This window comes from Leucoraja erinacea, chromosome 28, assembly GCF_028641065.1.
Source record: "Leucoraja erinacea ecotype New England chromosome 28, Leri_hhj_1, whole genome shotgun sequence".
NCBI lineage: Eukaryota > Metazoa > Chordata > Chondrichthyes > Rajiformes > Rajidae > Leucoraja > Leucoraja erinaceus.
In genome coordinates this window covers 8,112,485-8,140,307 of record NC_073404.1, presented here as the reverse complement: position 1 = coordinate 8,140,307, position 27,823 = coordinate 8,112,485, and the positions used below count along the sequence as shown (strand labels likewise).

The 27,823-nt window shown below is 48.8% G+C and overlaps 1 protein-coding gene across 2 annotated transcripts; it reads left to right on the top strand.

Moving 5' to 3' along the window:
• Window positions 1-949: 949 nt before the first annotated feature.
• LOC129710558 (aldehyde dehydrogenase family 3 member A2-like) lies at window positions 950-27,451 on the top strand. 2 transcript variants are annotated; one of them, XM_055657634.1, is made up of 12 exons: window positions 950-1,118; window positions 2,134-2,224; window positions 6,716-6,945; window positions 10,613-10,844; window positions 12,388-12,473; window positions 14,816-15,024; window positions 17,331-17,448; window positions 19,088-19,229; window positions 20,680-20,846; window positions 22,929-23,028; window positions 23,828-24,063; window positions 26,020-27,451. In XM_055657634.1, the coding sequence occupies exons 3-12, from the start codon at window positions 6,784-6,786 to the stop codon at window positions 26,035-26,037; spliced, it is 1,470 nt and encodes a 489-aa protein (XP_055513609.1). In that variant the 5' UTR covers window positions 950-1,118; window positions 2,134-2,224; window positions 6,716-6,783; the 3' UTR covers window positions 26,038-27,451. The 2 variants fall into 2 exon arrangements, with proteins under 2 accessions (XP_055513609.1, XP_055513610.1); XM_055657635.1 differs by lacking the exons at window positions 950-1,118; window positions 2,134-2,224 and adding an exon at window positions 6,242-6,281.
• Window positions 27,452-27,823: the final 372 nt, after the last annotated feature.

The following is a 27,823-nucleotide window of genomic DNA, read 5'->3' as shown; positions in this document are numbered from 1 at the left end:
GGCATCATTGTTAGCACAGACGTTCAGGGCTGAAGGGCCTGTTTCAGCACTGAGCTATTTTCTCAAAACAGTGGCGCAGTTGGTGGAGCTGTTTCCCCACAGCACCAGAGACTCGGGTTCGATCCTGACCTCGGGTGCTGTCTATACGGAGTTTGCATGTTCTCCCTGTGACCGCATGGGTTTTCTCCAGGTGCTCAAGTTTCCTTCCATGCCCATGTCAATTGGCCTCTTAATTTATTACCTGTAATGTGTGTGGAGTGGATGCGAAGGTAGGGGCGATAATATAGAACTAGTGTGAACAGGTGATTGATGGTTGGCATGGACTCGGTGGGCCGAAGGGCGTTTCCATGCTGTATTTCTAAACTAAACTAAAATAAACTCAAGATAGAAGGAACAGCAGATGCTGCTTTACACTGAAGATAGATACAAAATGCTGCAATATAACTCAACGGTCTGACCCGCTGAGTTCCTCCAACATTTTGTGTCTATCTTTGGTGTAAACCAGCATCTGCAGTTCCTTCCCACTAAAGTCAACTCAACCCTTTTCCTCCCCCACTCACCCTACTGTGAGTGAAGAAGGGTTCAGTCCCCAAACCTCACCCATCCATGTTCCCCAGAGATGCTGCTGGCCCGCTGTGTTACTCCAGCTTTTCTGTGTAACCTTCAACCCTTTTCCTCCCCCACTCACCCTACTGTGAGTGAAGAAGGGTTCTCACCCATCCATGTTCCCCAGAGATGCTGCCTGGCCCGCTGTGTTACTCCAGCACTGTGTGCCTGCCTGCCTTATCTCACAGAGATGCCCTTTGGTTTTGGGCCCCTCTGCTATCTCATCCACCTGTGTAATGGGAGCATCAGCCTGGAATTTGAACCCTAGTCTCTGTTCTCATCACTGGGGTGGAGAGAAAACAGTGGGGGGCAGGCAGAGTGAGGCAGAGGGGAGGAGGAGGCGAGCTTGCTTTGTTTGTACCTGGAGTTGCTTGGATTTAATCTCAAAAACAGACGACTGTGTATTTGTAAACAGCCGGGCTGGGTTCGGTGAGCAGCGACGCTCGCGTTTCGAGTCGCGTCCGTCTGTCAGTCTCATCCCGTCCCGGCCACCGGCGCCGCTCCGACTGCAGGTGAGAGAGAGAGGGAGAGGGAGAGGGAGAGGGAGAGGAGGGAGAGGAGGGGGGAAGGAGGGGGAGGAGGGGGAGAGGAGAGGGGGGGAGAGGGAGAGAGGGAGGGGAGGGAGGGGGAGAGGAGGGGGAGGGAGGAGGGGGAAGGAGAGAGGGAGGGAGAAGGGGAGAGGGGGGAGGAGAGGAGAGGAGGGAGGGAGGGAGAGGGGAGAGGAGGGAGAGGGAGAGGGAGAGAGGAGAGAAGGAGAGAGGAGGGAGAGGGAGGGAGAGGGAGAGAGGGGGAACGGAGGGAGGGGGAGGGGAGAGAGGGAGAGGAGAGGAGGAGGGGAGAGGGGGAGGGAGGGGAGGAGAGGGAGGGAGAGGAGGGAGAGGGAGAGGAGAGGAGAGGAGAGAGGAGAGGAGGGAGAGAGAGGAGAGGAGAGGAGGAGGGAGGGAGGAGGAGAGGAGAGGGAGGAGGGAGAGGAGAGGAGAGGAGGGAGAGGAGAGGAGAGGAGGAGAGGAGGAGGAGAGGGAGGGAGAGGGGAGAGGAGGAGGGAGGAGAAGGAGAGGAGAGGAGAGGAGAGAGGAGAGAGAGGAGGGAGAGAGGGAGAGGAGGGAGGGAGAGGAGAGGAGGAGGAGAGAGAGGAGGGAGAGGAGAGGAGGAGGGAGAGGAGAGGAGAGGGGAGAGGAGAGAGGAGGGAGAGGAGAGGAGGGAGAGGAGGGAGGGAGAGGAGGGGGAGAGGAGGAGAGGAGAGGAGGGAGAGGGAGAGGAGGGAGAGGAGAGGGAGGAGAGGAGAGGGGGGGAGAGAGGGGGGAGGGAGGGGGAGGAGAGGGAGACAGACGGAGAGGAGGAAGGAAGGAGGAGGGAGGAAGGAGGAGGGGAGGGGCACCCCCAGCTGACTTATTATCCTAAAACAACGCCCCCTAATTCTCTATCCCACCGACAGGGCAAACACCCTGTCAACATCCGCCCTGTCACTTGTCAGTCCAGCCGAGAATCTTGTACACTTCACTAATACCCCTCCCTCTATTTTCTCAGCTCCAGCTCTCTCCAACGCTCAGCCTCTGCAGACACTGACCACGTTGTCACCGGAATCAACCCACTGAAACATCTCTGCACTGTCTCCGACGTAAGTACACCCTTCCTTAGTTATAGAGACCAAAACCCAAAGTAGGCCGGACTGACTACTGGTACAGTGTTTAAGAGGGAACTGCAGATGCTGGAGAATCGGAGGTTACACAGAAAAGCTGGAGAAACTCAGCGGGTGCAGCAGCATCTAGATCTAGATGCTGCTGCACCCGCTGAGTTTCTCCAGCTTTTCTGTGTAACCTACTGGTACAGTGTTGATGGACAGGCAACACTGCGGACTGGAATGAAGGGCATGAGTTCAACCACCCGTCTCGGTGGCACAGCGGTAGAGTTACTGACTTACAGCAAAAATGCAGCGTCAGTGACCCAGGTTCGATCCCGACTACGGGTGCTGTCTGTATGGAGTTTGTATGTCCTCTCCGAGATCTTCGCTTTCCTCCCACACAACAAAGACCTACAGGTTTGTAGGTTAATTGGCTTGACAAAAAATTGTTGGCGATATGCAGAGTACTGCCCTGTCGACTACAAAATTCAGAAGGTTCAACCCTGTAAAATTGCATTTCTGTTTAAAAATAGGGTTGCCCGTTGAAGCAAGTAAAAACATTTCATGAGTTCATAAGTTATAGGGGCAGATTTAGGCCATTTGGCCCATCAAATCTACTCGCCATTTACTCATGGCTGATCTATCTCTTCCTCCTAACCCTAATCTCCTGCCTTCTCCCCATAACCCCTGACACCTGTACTAATCAAGAATCTCTCAATCTCCGCCTTAAAAATATCTGACTAAAGAGTTTCTTTGAGTGAGTTTTCAGAACTCTCTCACTTTTGAAGCATATCTTGTAGTATATTTGGAGCAGTGGTGGGTAGATTCTTGATAAACAAAAATGTGAAAAGTTACTGGGGTAACACACCCCAAGGACATGCAGGTTTTTAGGTGAAATTTGCCCCTGTAAAAATAACTGCCCCTAGTGTTGGGGAGTGGGTGAGAAAGTGGGATAACATAGAAATAGAATGAACGGGTGATTGATGGTCCGCATGGACTCAGTGGGCCGAAGGACCTGTTTCCATGCTGTGTTTTACAATCAATCAATTAGGTAGTGCCTGACCCGATGAGTCACTTCAGCACTAGTGCCTAACCCATCTATATTTGCTCAAATGCAAATAGAAACATAGAAACATAGAAATTAGGTGCAGGAGTAGGCCATTCGGGCCCTTCGAGCCTGCACCGCCATTTAATATGATCATGGCTGATCATCCAACTCAGTATCCCGTACCTGCCTTTTCTCCATACCCTCTGATCCCCTTGGCCACAAGGGCCACATCTAACTCCCTCTTAAATATAGCCCAATGAACTGGCCTCAACTACCTTCTGTGGCAGAGAGTTCCAGAGATTCACCACTCTCTGTGTGAAAAAAGTTCTCTCCTCATCTCGGTTTTAAAGGATTTCCCCCTTATCCTTAAGCTGTGACCCCTTGTCCTGGACTTCCCCAACATCGGAAACAATCTTCCTGCATCTAGCCTGTCCAACCCCTTAAGAATTTTGTAAGTTTCTATAAGATCCCCTCTCAATCTCCTAAACTCTAGAGAGTATAAACCAAGTCTATCCAGTCTTTCTTCATAAGACAGTCCTGACATCCCAGGAATCAGTCTGGTGAACCTTCTCTGCACTCCCTCTATGGCAATAATGTCCTTCCTCAGATTTGGAGACCAAAACTGCACGCAATACTCCAGGTGTGGTCTCACCAAGACCCTATACAACTGCAGTAGAACCTCCCTGCTCCTATACTCAAATCCTCTTGCTATGAAAGCCAACATGCCATTCGCTTTCTTTACTGCCTGCTGCAATACCAGATGCAAATTAATTTGACACGGTTTTCGTTTTGCTTGCACGATAATAATGTATACAACCTGCTTTCGCCTTGGCCTTTTATACTCTGGGTAGGGCCTTGTGCAGTTTCTTTGAACGCAATGATCACTGCTGGTGATCAGCCGATGGCACTTGTTAGTTTTCTACTTACATGAAGAAACAAGTTCTGCAAGTTTATCTCAGTCTTGGTGGGGTATGTGTAGGTTGAATTGAATACTTTATTGTCACGTGACAGGTCACAGCACGGCCGGATTTAGATGAAGAGGGGTCCCAAGCTATTTTACTTGTGAGCCCACCCCCACTCCCAATCCCCCACCCCCACGACTAGCCAAGTCAAGTTTATTCGTCACATACGTAACGAGATGTGCAGTGAAATGAAAAGTGGCAATTCTTGCGGATTGTGCAATAAAACCGTACAAAACAGATTGGAACAGGATCCCATATTCACATATTACATATTTGTGGGAGGAAAACAGAGAAAAAACAGCAATTTTAAATAGACACCACACAACAGTAAACGGGTACAGTAAGTTAGTCACTGGTGAGATAGGAGTTTACAGTCCTAATGGCCTGTGGGAAGAAGCTCGTTCTCATCGTCTCCGTTTTCACAGCATGGCAACGGAGGCGTTTGCCTGACCATAGCAGCTGGAACAGTCTGTTGCTGGGGTGGAAGGGGTGCTCCAATGATCTTGTTGGCCCTGGATTTGCACCTTCTGATGTATAGTTCCTGCAGGGGGGGCGAGTGAAGGTCCCACAGTGCGTTCGGCTGAACGCACTACTCTCTGCAGAGCTTTCTTGTCCTGGGCAGAGCAGTTCCCAAACCAAATTGTGATGTTTCCGGACAAGATGCTTTCCACAGCCGCTGAGTAGAAGCACTGGAGTATCCTCAGAGACACTCTGAATTTCCTCAATTGCCTGAGGTGGTGAAGGTGTTGCCTTGCCTTACTTGCCAGTTAGGCAGCGTGTGATGTCCATGTCGGATCCTCTGAGATGTGGACTCCCAGGTATTTAAAGCAACTCACCCTATCCACAGTATCCCCATTTATCTTCAATGATGTGTAGTCCTCAGATGTTGTGCCCTCCTAAAGTCCACGATCAGCTCCTTCGTTTTTTTGAAATTCAAGAGGAGGCTGTTGTCTTGACACCAGAATGCCAGATCAGCCACCTCCTCCCGGTAGGCCTTCTCATCGTTGTCTGAGATCAGGCCCACCACCACAGTGTCATCAGCAAACTTGATTATAGAGCTGAACCTAGCCACACAGTCATGAGTGTACAATAGGGGGCTGAGGACACAACCCTGGGGCGATCCTGTGCTAAGGGTGAGGGACTTTGATGTATTCCCTCCCATCTTGACTACCTGGGGCCTGGCGGTGCGAAAGTCCAGGACCCAGGCACACAGGGGGGTGTTGAGCCCCAATTCCAGCAGCTTCTCAGCAAGTCTGGTGGGGACTATCGTGTTGAAGGCTGAACTGAAGTCTATGAACAGCATCCTCACGTAGCTGTCAAGGTGAGAGAGAGTGGTGTGCAGATCCCGGGAGACCGCATCATCCGTGGATCTGTTTGGACGGTATGCGAATTGTAGCGGGTGCAAAAAGCTGGAGTCGGGCAGCATCTCTGGAGAAATGGAATAGGTGACGTTTTAGGTCGAGACCCTTCTTCAGACTGAGAGTCGGGGGAAAGGAAAACAGATTAGGACAAATGAATGGAAGATATGCAAAAGGCAACGATAATCAAGGAACGGTGCAGCCTTTCTCTGACCGCATAGCACGCAAACAAACGGCCTCTCACCGTCCCGCAGCCCACGTGACAATAATAAACTAAGCTAAAACTAATGTCAGAAACATGGAGACGTGGAGATCAAGGTTCAATAGGTAACAAAGGGAATGTGTTGTGCTTCTGTCAAACACTGGCTGGAACAGACTAAGTCAGAGGGAGGGGTGGAGGAAGAGCCAGGTATAGATTAACGATCAGGACTTTGCTCACTTTCCAGAGGACTGGAATAGGCTTGGGGTGGAAGGGACGGATTGTCTAAATCACCTCACAAAGTCGACAGCATTCACTTCTGTTTGCCTGATGGGCCTGCCTTCCCTTGACCATGGCAACAGGGTTTTCCCTTGTATCTATTGTCTTTCTCTCAGTCTCTGTGGCTGCCCGTGACGCCACCCTGACTTATCACTCCCACAAGCCTCGACATGGAATTAGTGCTGAGCTGGTGAAGAACTGACAGCTGGTGAATTTATATTTGTACCAACTTCTCCATTCTGACAGAGTCTGCTCCTCTTGCAGAGCTTTGTCATGGTTTGAGCTTAAAATATGTATATATGTTTTTACACACAGTTTAGTTTATTCCCTGATAAATGAGGGATGAGTTGACTGGATCGGCGAATCTTTACATGTTGCTCTTTCAGCACAAACATAGCATTTGCTGAGAGAGTAGGGCCATAGCATTGGTGTCTGTAAGGAGACTTGTAAATGTGTGAAGCAGAGACATATAAATGTGTGGTGGAGGCATGTGAATGTGTTAAAGGCCAACAAGTGGGTGTTTTACTCGTTCTTGGTTCAAGAAGTGATTTGTTACATGAGCTAGTTATATACGTTTGCTACTTCCTGTATTGTCACACAAGTTTGCGACGGAATCTAAGGAACATCTTGTCCTCTGTTCAGATTTTGTCCAGGACTTGCCCCGTGTCATTGGAATCACCAAGGAGACATCTTGTGAGCTGAGGCCCATCATGGACCGGGTAAAGACCGCGGTGGCCGGTGCTCGAGCTGCCTACAACCTGGGCAAAACCCGCCCGCTGGAATTCCGCCTGCAGCAGCTGAGGGCTATGGAGAAGATGCTGACGGAGAGGAAGGATCTATTCTCGGAGGCGCTGCAGAAGGACCTGCACAAGGTTGGGAATAAAGTTCACCATACGCGATTTGAATCTTAGCAAGCACCCCCCTCCACTCCCACCCCCCCCACCATCCTCCATCTCCCCATCCCCCTCCCATCCCCATCCCCCTCCCATCCCCCCACCCCCACCCCCCCCCTCCCATCCCCACACCCCTCCCCACCCCCCTCCCCGTAGCTCAGTTGCTCGTGTCCTGACAATGTCCTCGTTAATCTTCTGTGCACTCTTTCCAGCTTCATGGCATCTTTCCAATAGCAGGAGTTCTGAATGGACACACAGACCCATCCACTCCCACATCCTCTATCATTTCTTCCTGTTCTCTGGACTGTTCCTGCCAGGGTAGTTGTGTCAAATGGTGCACAACCAACTTTTATGAACCTTCTTATACTGACTGCTTAAAGGAGCCATGTTGGCTTAGTTTTAGTTTAGTTTAGCTTAGAGATACAGCGCAGAAACAGGCCCATAGGCCCACTGCACTGACCAGCGATCACCCCGTACACTACTTCTATTCTACGCACCAGGGACAATTTACAGGAGCCTGTATGTCTTTGGAATGTGGGAGGAAACTGGAGCACCCGGAGAAAACCCATGTGGTCACAGGGAGAACGTACAAACTCCCTACAGACAGCACCCATTGTCAGGATGGAACAAGGGTCTCTGGTTCTGTAAGGCAGCAACTCTACCTCAGCGCCACCTGGTGAAGGAATAGTCATAGATCTATACAGCACGGTAACACGCCCTTCAGCCCTCCTTGTCCCTACATTCTGAGCTAGTCCCATTAGCCAGCATTTGGCCCGCATCCCTCTAAACCCTTCCTATCCATATATGTGTCCTAATGTTTTTTCAAAGTTCTAATTGCACCTGCTATAGCTTCCTCCGGCAGCTCATTTTAGATACGAGCTATTCTCTGATTGAAAAAGTTGCCGCTGAGGTCCCTCTTAAAACTCTCCCCTCTCACCTTAAGCCCGTGCCCTCTAGTTATAGACTTCTCTACACTTGGGACCAGACTATGAGCATCCACGTTATCCATGGCCCTCATGATTTTTTTTAATGCATCAATAAGGTCACCCTTCAGCCTTCTACGCTCCAAAGAAAAAAGTGGCAGCCTATCCAACCTCTCCCTATAACTCAGCACACACCCCAGGTAACATTATGATGGATCTCTTCTGCCCCCTTTCCAACTTAATGACATCCTTCCTATAGTTAGATGAGCACAGAATTCCAAGTGTGGTCTCACCAACAGCTTGTCCCAAATATTTGTGCTCCATAGCCTTCCCACCAAAGAAGGCAAACATGCCGAATGCCTTCTTCCACACGCTGGCTGCCTGACTCGCTACCTTCAGGGAATGCAACCTCTCTGCTTCGTGGAGGAGGGATCTTTTACATCCACCAAGAGAGCAGATGGGGTCTTATTTAAATGTTGTGCTCAAAATATGGCGTTTCTGACAGTGCGGCCTGCCTCCTCCTCCCCCCCTAACTCGTGTTTCTTGGGGGCCGCTCATCTCTCTGGAGTGAGATTTCAATCCACAACCATCTGCCTTTCCAGGTTTCAGGAAGGCATTTGACCATCCGCACGGGAAGTTATTGAGGAAAAATTAAAGCTCCCCAGAAAGCTGGAGGTGTCTTGAGGGCTGTTTAAAAAAAAATCAAAAAAAAAAATCATTTTTTTTCTCTCTTTAGTTTAGGGGGGTTTTGTTTTGTCCTTTTTTCTTTTTCTTTTTGTCTTTTTATCTTTGTGTTTTTTTTTCTACATTTAAAAGTTTCCTTTTAAAGATTTAACTATATTTACATAGAGAGCGGGAGGTCGATATTCATTGTGTATTTTGACACTGGTCTCATATTAGGTTATACCTGTTATTAATGTAATCCTGATCCCTATGTATCAATACCATTGTTATGTTTATCGTTATTCTTTTTGCTCTGCTTTTTATGTTTTATTTTTGTTTGTTTTTTTGAAAAAAAAAACAATAAAAAGATTTTAAAAGAAAAGAAAATCTCCCAGGAGGTGTTGCAGTATGGTGAGAAGATTAACTATCAGGGAATATTGGTTGGTTAGATGTAACAATTGGTTGGTTAGATGTAACAACAGGACCTTCGGCCCACAATGTCTATGCCGAACATGACACCACGATAAATTAGTATCGTCTGCCTGCATCTGATTCATGTCTCTCCATTCCCTGCATGTCCATGTGCCTATCTAAAAGCTTCTTAAAGATCGCTATCATATCTGCCTCCACCACTTCCCCAGGCAGCGTGTTCCAGGCACTATCTCCCAGTTCGTTAAAAAAAAACTTGCCCTGCACATCTCCTTTAAACTTTGCCCCTCTCACCTTAAAGCTCTGCTTGACAATTCCACCCTGGGAGAAAGGTTCTGACTGTCTATCCTATCTATGCCGACTGTAATGTTATATATTTCTGTCAGGTCTCTTCCTGACCTCTGGCATTCCAGAGAAAACAATCCAAGTTTGTCCAACCTCTCCTTGGAGTTAATACCACATAATCCGGTCAGCATTCTGGCGAGCTTCTTCCATGCCCTCTCCAAAGCCTCCACATCCTTCCTGTAATTGAGCGACCAGAACTGCACGCAGTACTCCAAAAGCAACCTAACCAAAGTCCTATAAATCTGCGTCTGGAGTTTCCGACACCTGAACCGTCCGAATTTTGTGGCCGGTTGGACAGTGCTCTGCATATCGCCAACTTGGACAATTTAACATTTTTATCAAGCCAATGTACTCAATGACTCAACAGATGAAGGCGAACATACTGTATGTCTTCTTCTACACTCTATCTACTTGAGTTGCCACTTTCACGGAGCTATGGACCTGGACTCCAAAATCCCTCTGTACATCAATGCTGTTAATTGTATACATTCCCCTTGCGTTCGACCTCCCAAAGTGCAAAACCTTGCTCGGATCACACTCCAACTGACATTTTTCCATGTATTTCTGTAGTTGATGTATATTTTGGTAGCCTTCGTCACTGTCAGCAACTCCACCAATATTAGTGCTGTCTGCAAACTTACTAACTAACCTATTTGCATTTACTTCCAAGTCATTTATACGTAATCATTAGTAACAGGGGTCCCAGCACAGATCCCTGCAATGGTTGTGTGTAGGAAGGAACTGCAGATGCTGGTTTACACCGAAGATAGACACAAAATGCTGGAGTAACGCAGCGGGACGGGCAGCATCTCTGGAGAGAAGGAATGGGCGACTTTTCAGGTCGAGACCCTTTCTTCAGACTGAACTTCAGAGGGACGGAGAGCGAGGGAATGCAAGGGTTACTTGAAATTAGAGGTATCAAATCTGCTCCATTTTGGAAACTCCTCAAGTCATGCCCGAAACGGCACCTATTCCTTCCATCCAGAGAGGATGGCCTGTCCCGCTGGGTTACTCCAGCATTTTGTGTCTATCTTCCCTGCAGAGGTTCACTGGTTTCAGACCTCCAGCCTGAATAACAGCTTCCCACCACGACCCTCTGCCTTCCATGAGCGAGCCAGGCCTGAATCCAATTGACCAAGTTGCTGTGAACCTCATGCATCTTAATCTCTGTAGAGGAGTAACTCTGGTGGAGGGATTGGTCACCAGGTCCGGGTGTAAGGACTAGGACACTGCGGCTGAGTGGAGAACTCTCTTGTAAGTGACTCCCTTCCTCTGTGAATTTGCAGAATGATTTTGCGGTGCAAATTTATGAAATGGCGGGAATAGTGGGCGAGATCACGTTGGCCCTGAACAAGCTGCACGACTGGATGGAGCCAGAGCACGTGTCGAAGAACATGATGACCATGATGGACACTGTGTACATTCACCGCGAGCCTCTTGGTGTGGTTCTTATCATTGGGGCCTGGAACTACCCATTGGCCCTGGTGCTGCAGCCGTTAGTTGGGGCCATCGCGGCAGGTATGTTCCCCTTTATTTCCTCACCCGTAACATTACCCTCGATGAGGAGTGAAGCGTCTTCTCTGTCCTGCCCGGGGTTTCAGTCTTAACTTCCGTAGAAATTCTGCAGTTGTGTCAGTCTTTGGTCCAGGAGGTGACGTTCCGTGTTGGGACCGCGGTGCTGGGTGCTCCAGAGACCAACGTCCTGGGCTCTCCGGCGGGAAGAGAGTGGGCTGTGGGGCCGTTCCACCCACGTGTGGAGCTGCCATCCCCTGGGAATGCCGGCTCACTCACCAGCACTCAACCGGGATCTGGGAACTCCGACCAGGATGGGGATCAGGAGTAGGAACCGTGGCTTATTCCCGAGGCTACACCTCCCCCTCCCGAACCCCAGTGTCATGTCCGCACTTCTGCAGTGGCGCAGAGGTTGAGCAGAGAGACAGCCTTGTTTGTCTCAGTACACTGTGGACACGTCTATTTCACCCGGAGACTCAAACCAGAGGATGTCAATTCAAAATAAATGATAGATGTTAATAAATGTTACGCACAAACTCCCAGACAGGTCAGTAGAGAGAAATATATTGAGGTTTATTCAGAATGTTTACCGTGGAAGAGTTTAGATATCACTAGATAGTTACTTGACGTTAGAGACATCACTCGGATGAGTTTGGAATAGCCTACAGCCATTTCTCATCCATGAACGTTCTTCAGCTTTAGTGAACCTGGTGACTTCAGCTGGAAGCTCCATGTCTGGTTTGTGGTCCCCTGGCTGAGTCTGGTTCAGTTCCGCGTGGTTATCAGCTGAACCGGGTCAGGACAGAGCTTGGTAAATGCACGAGAGAGCGAGGAGATTGTCTTTGGGAGGGTCGGAGGGAGAAAGGAAAGTAAACGTGTTCATTGTGTGGAGGGAGACGAGACAGGTGAAGGAGGTTCCTAATGGAGGTTTAGATACAGCATGGAGATAGACCCTTTAGCCCACCATGCTCACACCAGTGCTCGATAACACCATGTTATCCCATTTTCTCATCCACACTCTACACACTTGAGGCGGTTTGACAGAGTCCAATTAACCCACAAACCCACATGTTTCAGAGGATCCCGGTGGAAAAACAGGGGGTCACAAGGAGGACGTGCAAACTCCAGATAGATAAATTCCGAGATCAGTATAAAACCTGGTTCTCTGGTGCTGTGAGGCAGCGGCACTACCAGCCGCGTTACTGTGCCGCCCTGGTCTTTAGAATGGGGGTAGAGGTTTACCCGCTTGTTGTGTGGACTAAAGCTAGACCCAAATACAAGACAGTCCCTGAAAACTCCATTGGGGAATTCAGGAGAAGTGCAGAGAGTGGTGGGAATGTGGAGCTCCCCACCGCTGGGAGTGTTGGGGTGGATGGAAGTGATGCCTTAAGCAGAATCTCGGGGAACAGTGGCTGGAGGAGGTAAAAGAAGGACGTGTGGGAGGGGGCTTGGGTGGAGCAGCAACGCCAGCATGGCCCGGTGGGGCCGAATGGCCAGATATGATGCCGTAAACCCCGTGTAATACTTAATGTTCCATTCCCGTTCCCAGGAAATGCGGCGGTGGTGAAGCCGTCGGAAGTGAGTGGGAACACGGCAGAGCTCCTGGCCCAGCTCCTCCCTCAGTACCTGGACAAGGTGAGTGTGGCTGGGTCAGGGCACCGCACTGATGACGGGCCAAATGCACTCAGCAGCCGGGACAATCCGTCCCTCACCAGCGCCCTGGCTGACCGCTCACAGGAGGAGCAAGTCCTGCCACTCACGAACCTCCATCCCCGGCAAAGTGTGGCAAGAAGATCATAAGTGATAGGAGCAGAATTAGGCCATTCAGCCCATCTGTCTACTCCACCATTCAATCATGGCTGGTCTATCTAACCCTCCTAACTCCATTCTCCTGCCTTCTCCCCATAACCTCTGACATCCGTACTAATCATGAATCTCACTATCTCTGCCTTAAATATATCCACTAACTTTACCTCCACAGCGTTCTGAGGCAAAAAATTCTACAGATTCACCACCCTCTGACTAAAGAAATTCCTCCTCATCTCCTTCCTAAAAGAACGTCCTTTAATTCTGAGGCTGTGACCTCTAGTCCTAGACTCTCCAACTTGTGAAAACATCCTCTCCACATCCACACTATCCAAGCTTTTCACTATTCCATACTTTTGAATGAGGTTCGTTCCCCCCCCCCCCCCCCCCCCCCCCCTTCTTCTAAACTCCAGTGAGTACAGGCCCAGCACCGTCATCAGTCCAGGGATGGATGCTGTTGGGTTGGGCATTAGAGGGTGATGTGCCAGAGATAGACAGTGAGTTTGTACATTCTCCCCATGACCTGCGTGGGTTTTCACCAGGTGCTCTAGTTTCCTCCCACACTCCAAAGACGTACAGGTTTGTAGGTTAATTTGCTTTGGTAAAAAGTTGTAAATTGTCCTAAGTGAGTAGGATAGTGCTAGTGTACGGGGTGATCGTTGGTCGGCGTAGACTCGGTGGACCAAAGGACCCGTTTCCACACTGTATCTCTAAACTAAACTAAAACCATTTGGCCCACCAGTGGCTCCAGCTAGCAGTGCAATCCTGCCAACCCCTTTCCTTGCTTATTCCTCACAGCCTTACAGATTACTGTCCCAAATGCATACCTATTTCCCCTTCGAAAACCCTGGTTGATTTTCTTTCCCCACTTCCACGGGCAGTATGTTCCAGAATACTATCACTGCATGATTGGAGATTTGATGGCCTCAATGTTTTTTTTCTAATGGAGCTCTGTAGTTATAGAGGCATAGGGTCATACGGCACAAAAATAGATCCTTCGGCCCAACTTGTCCATGCCAACCAAGATGTTGCTGGTCCCATTTGTCCATATTTGGCCTTCTAAACTTTTCCTATGCAAGTTTCTTGTCCAAGTAGCTTTTAAATGTTATAGTATCTGCCTCAATTGCCTCCTCTGGGAGCTTGTTCCATATACAAAAATGAAAAAGCTGACCCTCGGGTTCCTATAAAATCTTTTCTCTCTCACCTTAAACCTATGTCCTCTGGTTCTTGATTCTCCTATTCTGTGTAAAAGATTGTACATTTACGCTATTTGTTACACTCATGATTTTATGAACCTCTATACAATCACCCCTCAGGCTCCTGCACTCTAAGGAATAAAGCTCTGGCCTGTCTAACCTCTCCCTATAGCTCAGACCCATGTGTCCTGCAAAAACATCCTCGTAAATCTGTTCTGTATTCTCTCCAGTTTAATGCTATCCTTCCAACAGCAAGGCGACCAAAACTGAACACAAAACTGCAAGTGCGGCATCGCCAACATCTTGTACAACTGTAATATAATGTCCGCACCTCTACGCTCTACATCCTGACTAAGGAAGGTCTATGTACCAAAAGCCTACTTTATTTACCACCCTATCTACCTGTGATGCCACCTACAGGAACCATCGACCTGTACTCCTAGATCCCTGTGCTTAACAACACTACCCAGGGGCCTGCCATTCACTGTAAGCTTTGAACCTGGTTTAGCTTCCTAAAACTTTAGCAACACCTCGCACATGCCATTCCTCAGCTCACTAGCCCAGCTGATTAAAATCCTGCTGTCATTTTTGATGACCATGTTCACAGTCTACAATACCATCTGCTTTAGTGTTATCTGCAAACGTATTAATCATACAGTCATACAGCACGAAAAGAGGCCCTTCGGCCTGACTTACTGCTTCCAACCAAGATGCCCCATTTATGCTAGGCTCACCTGCCTGCGTTTGGCCCATATCCATCTAAACCTTTCCTATCCATGTACCTGTCCAAATATCTTTTAAATGCTGTTATAGCACCTCTGCCTAATCTCCCTCCTCTGGCAGCTCACTCCATACACCCACCACCCTCTGTGTGAATCATGCCATGCGCATTCTCGTTGGGAGGAATGGGATGGTAATCGGGCTTTGGGTGGCAGGCATGTTGAACGAAATCTGAGCCTGCCTTCCTTCCTCAAGGACACGTACCCAGTGATCACTGGAGGAGCAGAAGTGGCCACGGAGCTGTTGAAGCACCCCTTCGACCACATCCTGTACACGGGCAGCACTGCTGTCGGCAGGATCGTCATGGAGGCTGCTGCCAAGCACCTGACGCCCGTCACCCTGGAGCTCGGCGGCAAGAGCCCGTGCTATGTGGACACCGACTGCGATCTGGACGTTGCCTGCAGGTTGGTGGCCATCTTGGGACTGCAGCTTTGGGGAGCTGCTCTCCACACTTTAAAAAACAAAACGAAAATAAATTATTCAATTATTTACAATAATATGTACAATACTAACTGATTTAAAACAAAACCCACCACCATAGTACAAGTAAAACAAATATTCTTTAATTACTATTTCCCCATCCTTATTAAGGATGCATTCCATTCCCCGTGGTGCCCAGCGGTCCCGCAAATCCCCCAGGGTGCCCGTGGACAGCGTGTAGTCCCGCTCTAATACCATCTGGGCGCGGACGTTACCCCGAAAAAAAAAATGGGCACGTTACCCTGGCAAGGGGGCACTGCTCTCCACACTGGGGCACTGCCCGGGTGGCTGCGAGAGGCATTGGTGGAGAAGTATCTAGAAGCGCACTACAATAACGTGACCAAATGACTATGGACCAGGTGGTGGTGGATAGATACTTGATGGTTAGCATGCCCGTGGTGGGCCGAAGGGCCTGTTTCTTAGATTCTTGCTGCAAGGCAGCAGGTTTACTGCTGCGTCACTATGCCGCTCTTTTTTTTAAACAGTCCCTTCGGCCCATCAAGACTACCCACTTACATTAGTCTTTGGATTAGTTTAGTTTGGTTTAGAGATACAGAGTGGAAACAGGCCCTTTGCCCCACCCAGACCACACGAGACCCATGCACTGGTTCTATCCTACACACTCTTATGGACAATTAACAGAAGCAAACTAACCTCCTGTTTCTGTGTTCTCATCACTACCACAAAGTGGAGGCGGTGGGGAAAGTGGTGATCCTGAGAAATAGCTGCAGTGTCTGCTCTCTCCCAGCGAGTGGGTGTGTTGGATGCCCTGATGTCCTTTCGAAGAAGATTGTATCAAGCTTGATGTGCCTGTTTCCACCATATCGCTAAATGAAAAATCAAAAACAAAAGCTAGTGTGAGCTGGTGATCGATAGTCGGCGTAAACTTGGTGGGCCGAAGAGACTATAAAAAATAGGGCGGCACATTGGCGCAGCGCCAGAGACCTGGGTTCGATCCTAACGACGGGTGCTACCCGTGCAAACTCCACACAGACAGCATCCATAGTCAGGATCGAACCCAGGTCTCGGGGTCTTCTGGGTTTCTCCCTGTGATTGCGTGGGTTTTCTCCAGGTGCTGTGGTTTCCTCCCACACTCCAAAGACGTGCAGGTTTACAGGTTAATTGGCTTCTGTGAATTCCCTCTAGTGTACCATGCGGAAGTGCGATAGAAACATAGAAACATAGAAATTAGGTGCAGGAGTAGGCCATTCGGCCCTTCGAGACTGCACCGCCATTCAATATGATCATGGTTGATCATCCAACTCAGTATCCCGTACCTGCCTTCTCTCCATACCCTCTGATCCCCTTGGCCACAAGGGCCACATCTAACTCCCTCTTAAATATAGCCAATGAACTGGCCTCAACTACCCTCTGTGGCAGAGAGTTCCAGAGATTCACCACTCTCTGTGTGAAAAAAGTTCTCCTCATCTCGGTTTTAAAGGATTTCCCCCTTATCCTTAAGCTGTGACCCCTTGTCCTGGACTTCCCCAACATCGGGAACAATCTTCCTGCATCTAGCCTGTCCAACCCCTTAAGAATTTTGTAAGTTTCTATAAGATCCCCTCTCAATCTCCTAAATTCTAGACAGTATAAACCAAGTCTATCCAGTCTTTCTTCATAAGACAGTCCTGACATCCCAGGAATCAGTCTGGTGAACCGTCTCTGCACTCCCTCTATGGCAATAATGTCCTTCCTCAGATTTGGCGATAACATATAACATGCCTCAAGCGACACGGTGGCGCAGTCTTACAGCGTAGAGGTGGAGTTGCTGCCTTACAGCGCCAGCGACTCGGATTCGATCCTGACCACGGGTACTGTCTGTATGGAGTTTGTATGTTCTCCCCATGTCTTGCATGGGTTTTCTCCGGGTGCTCAGGTTTCCTCCCAAACTTCAAAGATGTACAGATTTGTAGGTTAATTGGCCTAGTAAAATTGTAAATTGTCCCTAGTGTGTGTTGGATAGTGTTAGTGTTCAGGGATTGCTGGTCGGCCTGGACTCGGTTGGCTGAAGGGCCTGTTTCAGCACTGTATCACAAAAGCAAAGTAAAATAAAATCTAGCGTGAACGGGTGATCGATGGTCAGCGTGGACTTGGTAGGCCGAAGAGCCTGTTTCCACGCTGTATCTCTAAACTAAAATGTCGGTCAAAGAGAAGGGGGGTGAACAGCATCAGTTAAACATTCAGTGTGTCACTTTTGGCCGCTTGTGAACAACTGGTTTGTCCTTTCCAGACGTATAGCGTGGGGGCGATACACCAACTGTGGCCAAACCTGCATCGCCCCCGACTACATCCTGTGCAATAAAAGCATCCAAGACCAAGTGGTGAAGAAGATCGGCGACACTATTGCTGTGAGTACAAAGAAGGAGGAGGTTGTGCTGAAGGGCACAGCAGGCCGATCAGTGCCTGAAATGGAGAGACCAGCTCGGGTGTGGTGGGCGCTTTCTGCCTTTCATCTTGTGCAGGATTCTTTTTGGGATCCAAATTCAGTTTCTGACCAGATCCCCGTGTCCAGTAAGTATTTCACCCGGGGTTCCCTCCCAGTACTGGCTGTTCCTCAGAAGAATGGAAGGAGGAAGTTGTTATTTACACACCTCTATTTGATCACCATTCATCTTCCTGCACACCAAAGAATAATGTCCCAGCCTGCCCAACCTCCCCCTGTAGCTCAGGCCCTCAAGTCTTGCCAACATCCTCGTAAATCTTCTCTGCATTCCTTCCAGCTTAACAACATTTTTCCTATGGCAGGGTGACCAAAACATAACACAATACTCCAAATGTGGCTTCAGCAACATCTTGTACAACTGTAACATATCTTTCCAACTTCTGTTCTCAATGCCCTGACTGATGAAAGTCTTCCTTTCATAGCAAAAGGATTTGAGTATAAGAGCAGGGAGGTTCTACTGCAGTTGTACAGGGTCTTGCTGAGACCACACCTGGAGTATTGCGTACAGTTTTGGTCTCCTAATCTGAGGAAAGACATTCTTGCCATAGAGGGAATACAGAGAAGGTTCACCAGACTGATTCCTGGGATGTCAGGACTTTCATATGAAGAAAGACTGGATAGACTCGGTTTGTACTCGCTAGAATTTAGAAGATTGAGGGGGGATCTTATAGAAACTTACAAAATTCTTAAGGGGTTGGACAGGCTCGATGCAGGAAGATTGTTCCCGATGTTGGGGAAGTCCAGAACAAGGGGTCATAGTTTAAGGATAAGGGGGAGATCTTTTAGGACCGAGATGAGGAAAACATTTTTCACACAGAGTGGTGAATCTCTGGAATTCTCTGCCGGAGAAGGTAGTTGAGGCCAGTTCATTGGCTATATTTAAGAGGGAGTTAGATGTGGCCCTTGTGGCTAAAAGGATCAGGGGGGTATAGAGAGAAGGCAGGAACAGGATACTGAGTTGGATGATCAGCCATGATCATATTGAATGGCGGTGCAGGCTCGAAGGGCCGAATGGCCTACTCCTGCACCTATTTTCTATGTTTCTATGTCTATGTTTCACGAAAGCCTACCTATGGCGCTACTATCGGGCAAATATGTACCTGCAATCCTACATCCCTCTGCTGCACAAAACCCCCCAGGTCTCTGCCATTCGCTATGAAGTCCTGCTCTGGCATGACTCCCCAAAATGCAGCACCTCACACTTATCAGCATTAAGCTCCATCAACCGTTGCTCAGCCCACTTGCCCAACTGTTCAAGATCCCGCTGTAATTGTCGACACCTATCCACAACACCACCCACTTTAATGTCATCCATAAACTCACCAGTGTCTCATACAAATCGGTGATATAAAAAAAGGTGCTGGTTTACACCAAAGATAGACCCAAAATGCTGTCTTACACTGAGACTCACTCAGTCTGAAGAAGGGTCTCCACCCGAAAAGTTACCCATTCTTTCTCACCGGAGATGCTGCCTGTCCCGCTGAGTTACTCCAGCTTTCTGTGCCTACCTGTCGTCTTCATCTGCCTGTTTCGTTCTGTTCCAGGAATTTTACGGATCCGATCCCCAGAAATCCCCGGACTACGGGCGAATTGTCAACCAGCGCCATTTTAAGAGAATTATGTCTTTGCTGGAGGGAGCGAATGTGGTGTATGGTGGTAAAAACAACGAAGAGGATCTCTACATAGGTACGTGCAGCATCTGTGGGAGGTAATACAACCATTGTCTGTACTGTCACACAATATACCATTGGGAGTAGAGTACCGCAGTGGGATGATGTGTGCTGCCTGCACCAAGTAGATAACCGTTCAGTACACAGTAGCGCAGTAGAAGAGTCACTGCCTCACAGCTGCAGAGACCCGAGTTCGATCCTGACTACGGGAACTTGTCTGTTCAGAGTTTGTACATTTTCCCCGTGAACACTGTTTCCTCCCACACTCCAAAGACGTGCAGGTTTGTAAGTTAATTGGCTTGGTATAATTGCAAATTGTCCCTAGCGTGTGTAGGATAGTGTTAGTGTGCAGGGATCGGTAGTTGGTAAGGACTTGGTGGGCCGAAGGGCCTGTTTCCGCGCTGTATCTCTAAAACTAAAAATAAACCAAACTAGTTCACACACTGACTAGCAAGATGCTGCTGAGGTCACTGTCCTGGCTCGGAACTGTTCCAGAAATAATTCCTGCTGTTTTCCTTCCCGCATTCCATGACTTTCTCTGCTTCCCCCCCACAGGGAGGTAGAGAGAAAAGGGGATGAGAGGGGAATGAAGACGAGGAGAGGGGAGGAGAGAGCAAGTATGGGGAGAGGGGGAGAGAGGGGAGAAAGAGAGAGTGTGGGAGAGAGAGAAGAGGGTAGGGGATGGGGAGAAGAGAGTGGGGGAAAGGAGAACAGGAGAAAGGGAAGAGAGGAATGATGGTGTAGATGCACAGAGTCGTCTACAAAGAGTAGAGGAATCAAGGACCAGTTCTCCTGCCCTTATTTCACCAGCAGGAGTAAAGTAATGGCCGTAGGGTCTTTCTCTTGGCCGTGAGTGTGACTGGGACGGGCTCAGGTCCAGGTTTGGGACAGCTGGGTGGGTGCTGGGTAAGGGTGGTCTGGGCCGTGGACCAGGTAAGGGGAGGGGCACGGAGTTGGAGGCAGCGGGAGGAAGCGGTGAGGTGGGACACAGCAACGGTACCTCATCCCTCCCTCAACCCATGGGCCGGGGCAGCCCTTGCCCTGGTGACTGTGGTCAGGGGTTTGCGTGGAGGGAGGGAGGGAGGGAGGGGTGGTCCTGGTTGTCCCCATGCCCGACCCTGACCCATTCCAGTCGCCTGCCTGCCTGCCGGTCTTACAACTAGTTCTTCATTTGTACGGCTGCCAGGGGTTTTGGGGAGAAGGCAGGAGAATGGGGTTAGGAGGGAGAGATAAATCAGCCATGATTGAATAAACCTGATGGGCCGAATGGATGAATTCCGCTCCTGTAACTAATGAACTTATGAACTGACACGAGCTGCACGGGGAGGTGCTGAGTGGAGAAGTGCAGGGACTGGGCCCACAGCCGATGGGCAGAGAGCAGGGACACAAAGCCGGCAGGCCTGTGACTAACTGGCCAACGCCTCACTCTGTTGATGATCCTTCCCGTCTCTCCTTCCCTCGCTCAGCTCCCACCATTGTGACGGATGTGGATCCCGACTCCAGGATCATGCAGGAGGAGATCTTTGGGCCGGTGCTGCCCATCGTCACGGTCAATGGCGTGGACGAGGCCATCGCCTTCATCAGCCGGCGCGACAAGCCTCTGGCTCTGTACGTCTTCTCCCACAACAAGAAGGTGAGGCTCGCTGTTTCCACCCACGCCCGTGCTTGGACTCACTCTGCCCAGAGATAATCAATGCTCGCAACTCTTCCACGTTTTCCCGGTTAAAACATCCTCCAAGCCCACAACCCTCCGGGATCTCTGGTCTCTCGTGTATCCCTGAATGTCATCGCTCCACCATTCACAGCCTCCAGCTCCCAACCTCTGCAATTTCCCCTCTAAACATCTCCATCTCTCCCTTCTTTCCAGATTCTCCGATCTCTGAGCAAACGTTCTCTTTCCGCCCCAACACCTCTTTAGCAAGGGTCTGTGAAGTATTTTTCTCTGTGAAAGATGCTGTTTTACCATCTGTGGGTGATCACCTTGTGCAGTGTCACATGAAGTGGGAGGACTGGAATTTAGAAGACGGTTGATGGCATGAGGGCCTGATGGAGATTAACCAGGGAAGGGCCTCGACGTTAATTCATTGCGCTAACTAAGCAGAGTTCAGTCCCACTGGGTCTTCGTGGGGCATGGCAGGGAAAGGATCAGGTAAATGGCCCTGTCCCACTTCGGAAACCTGAACGGAAACCTTTGGAGACTTTGCTGCTGGAGGTTGCAGGTGGTTGCCGGAGGTTGCAGGTAGTGGAAGCAGGTAGGGAGACTGACAAAAACCTCCGGGAACCGCACGGAAACCTTGGGTGGGGCGCATAGTCTCCAGAGGTTTCCGTTCAGGTTTCCTAAGTGGGACAGGGGCATTATTAAGCACCTGGTCCTGATCACTGCTGGGATGGACAGGGGACACACACACTGCCTGAATCCAGGTGAATGGGTGAGCTCCCACAGTGATGGTGCCAAGGGAACTATATATGATTACAACCGAGCCGTCCACAGTGTACAGATACAGGATAAAGGGAATAATGTATAACACAAGATAAAGTCCAGTCAAATCCGATTAAAGATAGTACGAGGGTCTCCAATGAGGTAGATGGTAGCTCAGGACTGCTCTCCAGTTGGTGATAGGATGGATTTAAGAAGGAACTGCAGGTGCTGGAAAATCGAAGGTAGACAAAAGTGCTGGAGAAACTCAGCGGGTGCAGCAGCATTTATGGAGCGAAGGAAATAGGCAACGTTTCGGGCCGAAACGTTGCCTATTTCCTTCGCTCCATAGATGCTGCTGCACCCGCTGAGTTTCTCCAGCACTTTTGTCTACCTGGTGATAGGATGATTCAGTTGCCTGATGATAGCGGGGAAGAAACTTGTTCCTCAATCTGGAGGCATGCGTTTTCACACATCTGATGGGAGAGGGGAGAAGAGGGAATGACTGGGGTGAGACTCGTGCTTGATTACGCTGTGATGCGTCAACCCTCTCACGCTGTGGACCATCGCGATAAGATACTTTCTACAGCGCTTCTGTAGAAGTTGCTGAGAGTTTTTAGGGACATGCCAAACTTCCGTAGCCTTCTAAGGAAGTAGAATCGTTGATGTGCTGTCGGTACGGCCAGCCCAGGACAGGTTGCTGGTGATATTTACACCAAGGTACTTCATTTAGCGCTATCAATAAATCCTGGGGTATATGTACCACTTCACTTCCTGAAGTCTATCACTATCTCCTTTGCCTTGCTGACACTTACAGCCCAGTGGTATGAATATTGAATTCTCTAACTTCAGGTAGCCCCGGCATTCCCTCTCTCTCTATCCCTCCCCACCCAAGTCGCACCAACTTATCGTTTTCACCCAACAAACAGCTAACATTGGCATGTTGCCTTTATCATCGTTACTTTTTTGCCTATCTTTCATTCTTTGTTCTAAACCTACATCATCGTCTATATATATCTCTCGTTTCCCTTTCCTGCAACGTTCAGTCTGAAGAAGGGTCTCGACCCGAAACGTCACCCATTCATTCTCTCCAGAGACGCTGCCTGTCCCGCTGAGTTACTCCAGCATTTTGTTTTTTGTCTATCTATGTTTTAAACCACCATCCGCAGTTTTTTCCTACACAAACGAATACTTGACAATCTGCACTGTCGAGATGCTGAGTGTGCCTGATTATTGGGGTTTGACTACATGTTGTAATTGGGTTGTTATGTGTGTGTGTGTGTGTGTCTCTCTCTGCAGCTGATTCAGAAGATGATCAGGATGACTTCCAGCGGTGGAGTAACAGCCAACGACTGCCTCATCCATTACTCTATCGCTGCACTCCCATTCGGGGGCGTGGGTGAGTTTCAGGGGTCTTATTTGGGTTCCTGTCTGCCCTGCCGACCAGCTTCGAATGAACCATGCGCTGTGGAAGGGAAAGTGAAGGGCAGCACAATGGCAGCACATCCCTCCATTCCCAGCATATCCTGCGCCTAAAAGCCTCTTTATCGCCACTATCACATCTGCTTTCACCACTACCCCTGGCAGCATGTACCAGGAACCAACCACTCTCTGTAAGAAAAAACTTGCCCCGCGCATCTTCTTTAAACTTTGTCCCTCTCTCCTTAATGCTACGCACTCGTGTCTTTGACATTTTCACACTGGGCAAAAGGTTCTGTCTCTCCTTTCTACCCCACTAATAATTTGATATACTTCTATCGGGTCCAGGCAGCATTCTAGTAAACCTCTTTCGCACCCTTTCCAAAGCCTCCACATGCTTCCTGTAATGGGGTGACCAGAACTGCGCATACTACTCCAAATACAGCCTAACCCAAGCCTCATAAAGCTGGAACATCACTCTTTTACTCAGTGCCCCGGACTGATGAAGGTACCATATGCCTTCTTTACCACACCATCTACTGGCGATGTTCAGGAAGCTACGCACTTGGGCTCCAAGGTCCCTCTGTGGATCAATGCCGTTAAGGGACTTTGCCATTAACTTGCCACACGTAGTGTCTGTAAGACATTTGGACAGGTTCCTGGAGAGGAAAAGATCAAGGTTATGAGCCAAATGTAGCTCGGGATGCTCCCAAAGTGAGGTTGAGTTTCAATGGGATGGTCGTACTATCTGGGTCTGTACAATGTGCTCCTCTTTGCAGGTAAGAGTGGCTTTGGGGCATATCACGGCAAACACAGCTTCGACACGTTCAGCCATCGCCGAGCTTGTGTGTTAAAGTCGCTGGGCATGGAAAAGGCGAACAATATCCGGTACGCGCCGGCCACTGACTCCAAGATGAAGTGGCTTTTGTGGCTGCTGGCAAAACAGGGAGAGGGCAAGAAACTGCAGCTCATTGGGTTTCTCATCCTAGGAACACTGGTTTCCATAGTAATGAAGGTGAGTCTGAAGCGATATATATATATATATATATATATATAAAATACTAAAGAGTTGGGTGGGGTCAGAGCAGGGTGTGTAAACGAGGATTGCAGCAAATAGTTATAGTTTACTCCGAAAACGGATAGAGCGAAAATGGAAACAATAGCAACCTCCCTCAATAGAAGCAGAGTCATTGTTTTTAAAAATGCAGTGAATGGAGGATAGTCAAACAGGGTAGTCACGCAGTCACAGAGCACAGAAACGGGTCCTTCAGCCCATTGAATCCAAACACCATGCACCCACTGACACTATCCTACACTGATCCGATTAATTAACGTGGATAAAACCAGGGTAGTCACCAATTGGATTGTCGGCGTACTGTCGAGTTGTAATCTACTGTGAGGTGCTGTTCCTCTAGCTTGCATGTGCCTTATTCTGACAATGGAAGAGGCCCAGGATGGCCAGGTTGGGACGGGGAATTGAAGTAGCTCGCTGCCAGGAGCTCCAACTGACCCCCTGGTGGATAGAGTGCACGTGTACAGTGAAGTGGTCGCCTAGTCTGCGCCTGGTCTCACTGATGCAGAGGAGGACACACAGAGAGCTCCAAATGCAACAGAGGTTGGAGGAACTGCATGTGAACCCCTGTCGCACCTGGAAAGGCTGTTAAATAGGATTTAGTGTCTTGATTTAGAGCGATGTTGCACCATAACAGACCCTTCATCCTTCTGAGTCTGCATAGACCAACAACCTCCCGTTTACACTAATCCTATGTTAATCCCAAGTTTTATTCTACTTCATTTCTATTAGAGCTAAATGAATCAAGGGATACAGGGGGGGGGAAGCAGGAACGGGGTACTGATTTTAGATAATCAAGCATGATCATATTGAATGGCAGTGATGGCTTGAACTATTGGCTATTTCTTGCACATAACCAACCTTCACTAAGTGTAGTCGGTCCATAATTTCCTCATAACACAAACTGTCCATTCCAGGTATCTGTGTTGTAAATCAGGGTTGCCAGGTGGAGCGAGAGATCAAAGGGGTCATCTATGTGGAGCCTGGTGATGTGGGTGAGGTCCCCAATGAATATTTTTCATCTACATTTATTAATGAGAAGATGTTTGGGGCGAGATGTGCGGGTGAGGCAAACATCTTTGGCAAGGTCCAGTTATCTCCACCCTGGTTTCCCGGGGCAACCTGACCCTGGTCTTCTGGAGATGGAGATGAGGAGGAATATCTTTAATCAGAGGGTGGTGAATCGGTGGAATTTCTTGCCACAGATGGATGTGGAGGCCAAATCATTGGGTATTTTGAAAGCAGAGGTTCTTGATTAGTAAGGGTGACAAAGGTTACAGGGAGAAGGCAGGAGAATGGGGTTGAGAGGGGAGAGTAGATCAACCATCATTGAATGGTGGAATACACTTGATGGGCTGAATGGCCTAATTCTGCTCCTCTGTCTTATGAACGTGGAGATTTATTAAGCATAGATCAGTCTGAAGAAGGGTTTCGGCCCGAAACGTTACCTATCTCCTTCGCTCCATAGATGCTGCTGCACCCACTGAGTTTCTCCAGCATTTTTGTGTACCTTTTATTAAGCATTATGCTTTCTATGACATCTAACAACTTAATACTGACCCTTAGCTAATTTCAGATTAGAGGTCTCTGGATGATTTTGCTTTAAGGGCCTGTAACACTTTCACGACCTAATTCACGACCTGTTTTACTCGTGGACATTTTTCATCATGTTGAAAAATCGCCCCGACCTACATGATGCCACGAGTACCTATGACCAGCATCACGACCTAGCTACGACCTCCTACGACCTCGTGACGACCATGCAGCGAGTATGAGTCAAGGGCAAACTCGGCAGAGGTCGTGAATTAGGTTGTGAAAGTGGGACAGGCCCTTTAGGGTGCTCTTTATACTTTGTGGATGGAGAACAACACTTTCTAACTCTGCATTTCTTTCCTCCAGTTTTACTTCGCATGGTAATCGACCCAATTGTCCTGACAACCGCACAGAATCAGCGTCAGATTTATGGGATCGGGAGTCATCAGGCTCGATGGAAAACTGATTAAACAAGCTGCTTAACATAACCTACCTTCACTAAGAAGCCACTTAACAAAATAACCCTTGTGTAGAACATCCTATCAGACCGCCACAGAACGTAATCACATTCCATTTAAAGATTGATTGAAGGAGCAAACACCAGTCGAGGATCGTGGATCAAATGGCCTGCCAGGCTGTAACGTCAGATTTTCCAGCACATTCTCCACGTGACCTTTCTAAACTTTGAGCTCAAGACTAATAATCGTCTCTTTTATGTCCGAGTCTGGCCGCACACCCAGTTTGCTGAGATTTTATATTAATTTCATCTTTAATTGTAACGCAAACATTTGTTGGCTGGCTGGAAATTTCTGTAGGAAATTTATTTTTTCCTTTGGATTTTTACTGGGTTTTTTTGTTTTCTTTTTCAGCAAGTTTCACATGAAATATTTCTATCCAGCATCAAAGGTAGCAGGATGCCCCGACCCAATCTTACTTCAGTTCAGGTTGAGTTTCTGCAATCTTATTCAATGCTTTATAAAAGAATCTCTGCCTCTTTTTCTCTGCCTCTTTTTCTCTCTCACTTTTTCTCCTGTTTTCTCTCTCACTTTCTTTCCCCCTTTCTCCCTCTCGCTTTATCTCTCCCTTTCTCCCTCTTGCTCTCTTCCTCCTTCTCTCTCGCTTTTTCATCCCACTTTTTCTCTCGCTTTCCCTCCCCTTTCATTCCTTCGCTCTTTCGTGCCCTCGCTCTCTTTTGAATGTTCGGACTTTACGGTCCCAGCAGCCGTAATATATTTTTAAGTAGTATTGCGGATTAATCTGATCAAAAGCCACATTTATCTTTTGTTGAAAGAATCTGGTCTCAGACTGCAGTGCCTGAGTGGATCCCAGGCAGATCCTCCCATCAGGTTCCTGAAGCTGGTGGGTTCAAGTCCCACGCCAGGCCTTCCAGTACGAGACCCCAATCCAATTCACCAGAGCAGTGCTGAGGGGGTGGTGCGCTGTCAGAGGTGCCGCCTTGAACATATGACCTTGAGCTAAGGCTATCCTGCCTTGCGGCCATGACGTATGTTGAAGATAAACATAAGCATTTGTCTCGGTGACCCGGGACCAATACCGCTCCGTCAGCATTACTAGTTCATTTTTCCAGGAGCTTCAAATAGCTGTTGTATCCTAATATTGTAACTGTGAACACACTACAAAAAAACCCATTGAATTTGCTGGAAAGCACTATGCTAGATCCTGAGAGAGAAGTAAAAGGTCCTATAGAAATGAGAGGATTTCAGCAGAAAAATGGTTCTGCTATTGATCAATGTAACGTGCACTTACTTGTAGCTTGAATAAAACATTTTGATTGCAGTGACTTGTGAGGCGGGGGGTGAGGAGATGATGGGGGGGGGGGGGAGGAACTAGACTGGGGGGTATGTGAAGAGTTGTATGGTGCTGGTGTGAGTGGGGATGGTGGGTGGGTTAATGGTGATCCTGCTCTGGGGACAGGATAGAAGGGGGTCCAGGAAAGAGGTGAATGGGAGTGGTTTGGGGGGGGGGGGGGGGCGGGTGTCACATGAGGGACAGGATGGGGAAGAGCGGTCGGTGGTGGTGACCTCAGGCCCATGATGGCAGATCCATGGCAGGATGATGAGTTTGAGGGGGGGGGAGGGAATGTGGGGATCTCAGATGCAAATGCCCTTTGGCACTGGTGAAGTTGATTGGGCGAATTGGACAAGGAATC